The 2,116-nt window shown below is 35.5% G+C and overlaps 1 protein-coding gene across 1 annotated transcript; it reads right to left on the reverse strand.

The window, feature by feature from the left end:
- Positions 1-374: 374 nt before the first annotated feature.
- LOC118184598 (zinc finger BED domain-containing protein 5-like) lies at positions 375-1,484 on the reverse strand. The gene has a single exon (XM_035354303.2). It carries the CDS (start codon positions 1,482-1,484, stop codon positions 375-377), a length of 1,110 nt encoding a protein of 369 aa, XP_035210194.2.
- Positions 1,485-2,116: the final 632 nt, after the last annotated feature.

Consider the following 2,116-nt stretch of genomic DNA (forward strand, 5'->3'; position numbering starts at 1 on the left):
AAACGTATCGTAGTTTTAGCAGCTCTCTGTACTACATACGGATTTTGTTAAATAACGGCCAATCTTAAAGCTAGGCACTTGCATATTAATCCAAAGTTAGTTTTAGTTAGAGTTTTAGTTAGTAGTTTTATATTCTTACGTTCAGACCACAAGTGATTGGTCTCTGTATTCCGAAGTTCCGGAAATCTCTGTAAAGAAAGAAAAATAAAGGGTTTCGTATACCCTTCCTGTGTGTATTGTCTGCTTCACAATTTATTGAACATAGCTTGAGTAAGCTCCCTGTTCCGAGTCAGGACAGTTCATGTTTCCAAAGCAAGTAAAGAGGAACATAAGTCCTGATAAACTTACTAAATTAAAAACAAATTTAATAACTATTAGTGACTTCCTTGGGCCTGTCTTGCAGAGCAAAGTTTTTCAAAGGAGGGTTTAATATTAGAAATAGACACGCTCAGTTCTTTTTCTACATTTAGCTGAGATCTATATTTTGTCTTCAAAGAAGCCACAGCAGAAAATCCAGTTTCACAAAGGTAAGATGTTGAAAATGGTAGTCGAATGCGAACTGCCCTTGTTTTTAGGGCAGAAAACTCATCACCCACTCCTGCCCAAAATTCAAAGAGTGATTTATTACTAAATTGTCTTTTGGTTTCCCCGCTTGCCGTGAAGTCTATGAAGGTTTCTTCCTCTTCAATTGAGTGTCCTTCGGGAGTATTTTGAAATGGATCCCTCACCCACTTATAGCTTGATATCAGTTTGTCGTCAGCAAGAAAGTACTTTTTAAAATTATTTGCTAGCATTGCTAAATGATTTTCAATGGTAACAAAAAGAACTTTTACATGTTGTTCTTCAGCCTTGTAAGTTTTCATACAACCATTCCAATTTGCAAACATTGTTAAGTTTTCTTGCTTTAAATTTCTGCTCCACAATTCCAATTTCCTACAAAAAGCATTAACTTTATCACTCGTATCCAATATATGTGTATTTGCTCCTTGCAGTTGAAGATTCAAGTTATTTAATTTCTCGAATATGTCGACCATGTAGCTCAATTTCATCACAAATAAACTATCACGAAAACTCTCAGCTTCCGGTCTTTTTTCCTCTTCTAGGAAAATGGCGATTTCTACTCTTAATTCATAAACACGTTGCAAAAATTTCCCTCGTGATAACCATCTTGCCTTGCAATAAAATAATAACGCTGAATGTACTACACCCATGTCTTTACAAAGTGCGGAAAAGATTCTTGATTTCACGGGTCTCATTTTTATATAATTTAATACTGTTGCAACCGTAGTTAACACAATATTCAAACCAGGACTCATTTCTCTGGAAGCCAAAGCTTCTCTGTGGATCATGCAATGTGTCCAGACGCACTGTGGCGATTTTTGTTTCACAAGTGCTTGAATACTTTGGAATCTTCCGGACATAGAACGAGCACCATCGGTGCATATTCCGACGCAATTTTTCCATTCTATGTTTGCCTCGTTCATAAAATCATTTAAGATAGCAAATAATGCGAGTGCTGTTGCTTTGAGTTCTATTGGTTTGCAGAAAAGTAATTCTTCTACTACTGACAAATCATCACAAAATCTAACATAGGCAATGAAATGAGCATCTTTATTACTATCTGTTGCCTCATCGAGTTGTATTGAAAACAATTTTTCACGTAACTTCGACAAAAGCTGACACTCTACACCTTCAGCTATATCAGCAATTCAACGGACAACAGTATCATTTGAAAGAGGTATAGACAATTGTTTTGCAAAATTATCTCCAAACATAATTTCTATAATCTCCATTGCGGCTGGCAAAATAAGCTCTTCACCAATGGTGTGAGGCTTTTTACATCTAGCTATTTTATATGAAACTTTGTAAGAGGCGATTATAGCTTTTTCATTCACAGACAAAGTTTTTTTAAACAATGATTTTTGCTTTTCATACGATTTTAATTTTAATTCGAAGAATTCTCTGGGTTTGTTTACGTACTCACTATGAAGCGTTTCCAAATGTCGTTTAAGTTTATTAGGTTTCATGCTGTCTGCCGCCAACATTTTTGAGCAAATGATACACAGGGGCCTTTCTTCTTCATTTACTTCAGTACTAGTGAACCCAAAATTTAAGT

This window comes from Stegodyphus dumicola, chromosome 1 (genome assembly GCF_044657685.1).
Source record: "Stegodyphus dumicola isolate Sdum_Otavi_A_Nest chromosome 1, ASM4465768v1".
NCBI lineage: Eukaryota > Metazoa > Arthropoda > Arachnida > Araneae > Eresidae > Stegodyphus > Stegodyphus dumicola.